Raw genomic sequence first — 3574 nt, 5'->3', positions numbered from 1 at the left:
GGGGAAAAAGTTCTTGAAAGTGTCCCAAAAACGACACTTGAGCCCCTGACAATCGACGAGGCAGCGAAACAAGCTCAATAATTCATGTCCCTAAAATAGTTCTTAATAAATTATTTCATTATTTAACGTCGTAAACCCACATTTTCTTTTATTTTCGCACAATTTCCCGATAAAAACGGCAAAATTATGCGTAACAACGCCACTTGAGCTCATTCTTGTAGCAGACTCTGTGTCGCGGTACCAAACAATTACACGCGCGCGACAAAAATCAACAAAAAACCACCAAATCTTGGCATCATCCTTGCCACCCACGCATTTTAGCTACTTGTGAAACGCGATAAACTTAATAAAAATAGTTCAGAATTTTAAATATTGTTCTCAATGAAGAGTCTTTGAGGAGCGCACGCTCAAGAATTTCATGAATGGCAGAACGTAAAATCAGTTTTTTGTATAAAAATCTTGTCGAATGTTGCTCGAGGAATCAGTTAACTTTTGGTCCTTCTTGCGTGACGTCGATTTCTGAAAAAAAAAAATTATTAAAAATTAATTCGAGTTCGGAGAATGAAAAAAAATTAAAAAAATTATTTAAAAAAAAATTAAAAATAAATAAAATAAAAATAATTAAAAAAGTACAAAAAAAAAATGTCTTCAATCATCAGCATCACAATAATCGCCGCAGCCCTCCTTGCGATGATGTCGCTCCCAGCAGAGGCTCGCATGCTCCCAACGCGCTCAAACGAAGATCAATTAGACAAATTAAGGGAGTTGTTGAGAGATGTAAGTGTTGACCCAAAAAAATAAAAAAAAAACTCGTCATAAATCTTCGTAATCTCTCTATTTTGATGTGTGTGAAGAAACAAAAGACAGTAAAAAAAAGGGCGATTATCATAAAAATAAACTACTGAGAAATTATGCAAGCTACCATTTGGTGCCATAAAAGTTTTGAATAAAAAGGGCTTAAAAAGTTCAATAAAAAAAATTTTAAACTAAACAATCGAAAGTGAAGAAATTTTGCAGTTTATCTGAGATTTTGATAATTTTTCAAGGTTTTCCATAAAATTTTGTGAATTTTTTAAAATTTATTGTTTTTTGTGAGTTATATTGTTTAAAAATTTTTTTATGTTTTAAATTTTTAAGAATCTTTTAAAAATTTTATGATTTTCTTTAATTTTCATAAATTTAAATTTAATTCAATTTTATTTATTCTTTAAAAAAAATTAAATTTTTCACAAGATTATTTTTTTTTTATTTTTCATAATTTTTCGTATTCACATTTTTTGAAAAATATAATTTTTTAAATTCATAATTAATTTTTGAAATCAAACAAACACAAAAATATTAATAAATAATTGAAAAATAATAATTAAATAAATAAATTAATAAATAAATGATAAAAAAATAATAATAATTTTCATATTTTTTAAGTTTTTAAGCTTTTCTAATTTTTAATTTATTTTTTTTTACAATTTTAATTATTTTTATAATTTTCTGAATTTTTTAAAATTTTTCCAAAACTTTTCCAAAATTTTTATGATTTTTTTTTTTTGAAAAATTTTCATAAATTTAAATTTTGAATTAAATTAAAAATTTAAAAATTAATAAATAAAAATTTTTTCTTTTAATGAGAAATTAAATTTGTTCACAAGATTATTTCTTTTAATTTTTTATAATTTTTAAAATTTAAAAAAAAAATATAATAAAATTTATAATTAAAAAAAAATCATAATAGGTATTAATAAATGATTTAAAAATAATAAATAAATAAATGATAAAAAAATAATAATAAGTTTCATATTTTTTAAGTTTTTCCTAAATTTTAATTTATTTTTTTTACAATTTTATTTAAATATTTTACAATTTTACTCATAAAACTAATTTTTATAATTTTCTGTATTTTTTATAATTTTTCCAGAACTTTTCCAAAATTTTAAAGTTTTTTTTTTTTTTTTTAAAAATATTTATAATTTTTTTAAATATTTAAATTAATTTTTATTTTAAATATATAAAAATAATAAAAAGAAATATGACAATTTCCCATTATTTTTCGAATTTTTCATGATTTTTATTTTATTTTTAATAATTTTATAAGTTATTTATTAATTTTTTTATTTTTTTAAATATTTAAAACTTTAATTATAAAAATTTTTATTTTTTACAATTTTTCCAAATTTTTCACAAATTTTCTGAAAAAAACATCTTTTAAGAGCATTTCATACGAACCTTTATACAATTTTTACAAAGTTAATTTAAAATGAAAAAAAACAAGAAATAGTGAGAAATAATCAACAATCAAAGTGTTAAATCTGATACACATGTTATTTATCTCAAGACGATCATTTCCGCTAATTTTCCCATTATATTGTTTCAAAATTTAAATAATCGGAACTGAATTGTTTTTTTTTTTGCTTTCTTTCTTGCACGATTTTCGCTTGTTTGCCTTTTTATTCAAGATGTGAGTCAGTAATTGATTACCCACAATCCCAATTTTTATTTTTTCGTTTAAACGAACAATTTGATACAAAAAATTGAAAAATTGATTTTAATGGATTTTAAACGTCAAAAGTGTTTATTTTTTGACAGAAAATCTCTCTTTTTGACGGACGTTATCTGAAAAATTTCACTTTTTCACGCAAAAAAAAAATAAAAATTAAATTTTTACCTTTTAGGAACAAAAATTGAATTTTTCATGTTCCGCTACGCGTCTAGACTCCTCGTCGCCAAAGTATTAGATAACTCTCTCTTCACATTCATTCAAAGCTGCAATAAAAATAAATCAAATGGACAATAAATTTAAATATAAATCGAAATGGCAGCCAAATTTTCAATAAAAAATTTATTTTTCTTTCATTGCAGATCCTCGAAACTGACGACTCGCATCCAAAAATATCGAATTCGTTAGTGGAGAAACGCAGCGGCTACGACCGTGACTTGGATTTCCTGTACAAAGATTATCCGCCGCACGCTCTGAATGACTTGCGATACTTGTCCTACTACAAAAAGGGACTCCCATTGCGACTTTATGGCTTGATGAAGAACGGCGACGACTAAAATCGCCCAGCAACGATGAATTTTTGTACATAAATTTTGCGTGCGCGACAAATACGTGGTTTCAGTGCCCTTAAAAAAAAGTAAAAGAGCAGCTTTCAGATACAATAACAAAAAAAAATTTATCACTTTTCCCACTTCTTCTAACTTTCTCGCGAAAATGAAGAGAATGCTGACCAAAATTTGTAAATATTTCGAATTTCTTAAAATTAAGGCTGGAGTTGGCATTTTCTTCATTTCCACAAAAAAATGAACTTTTAACCTCTAAATATTTCTTTATCGAGTGTTTAATGTCAAAAATTAAAAAAAAATATCAAATTAATGTTCGTTGGTTAATGATGAGAATTTATTTATATTTCGTATTACGTAAAAAAAAATAAATAAAAAGATTGCAATAAAAATAAACGAGGAAAGAAATTTTTTTCTCTCGCTTCGTTCGCGTGTGCGTTAGAAATAATTAGGTAAGTAAGGTAATTTTGAGCTCAAATGACGACAAACTGGTTTGCTTTATTGTCATTTTTATCGTTTA

The 3574-nt window shown here is 24.4% G+C and overlaps 1 protein-coding gene across 1 annotated transcript; it reads left to right on the top strand.

Annotated features, from left to right (window-relative positions):
• The first annotated feature begins 606 nt into the window (after positions 1–606).
• On the top strand, positions 607–3336 carry LOC134835591 (uncharacterized). The gene is made up of 2 exons (XM_063850477.1): positions 607–777; positions 2854–3336. Exons 1-2 carry the CDS (start codon positions 643–645, stop codon positions 3046–3048), a joined length of 330 nt encoding a protein of 109 aa, XP_063706547.1. The 5' UTR covers positions 607–642; the 3' UTR covers positions 3049–3336.
• The last annotated feature ends 238 nt before the right edge of the window (positions 3337–3574 follow it).

The sequence above is a fragment of the Culicoides brevitarsis genome, chromosome 3 (assembly GCF_036172545.1).
Source record: "Culicoides brevitarsis isolate CSIRO-B50_1 chromosome 3, AGI_CSIRO_Cbre_v1, whole genome shotgun sequence".
NCBI classification, from domain to species: Eukaryota; Metazoa; Arthropoda; class Insecta; order Diptera; family Ceratopogonidae; genus Culicoides; species Culicoides brevitarsis.
This window is presented reverse-complemented; position numbering and strand designations above follow the sequence as displayed.

Bases quoted from the DNA above. Each gene is read 5' to 3' on its own strand.
- LOC134835591 (XM_063850477.1), top strand. From the start codon at position 643: ATGTCTTCAATCATCAGCATCACAATAATCGCCGCAGCCCTCCTTGCG. The intron at 778-2,853 runs GTAAGTGTTGAC...CTTTCATTGCAG, and splicing joins TAAGGGAGTTGTTGAGAGAT to ATCCTCGAAACTGACGACTC.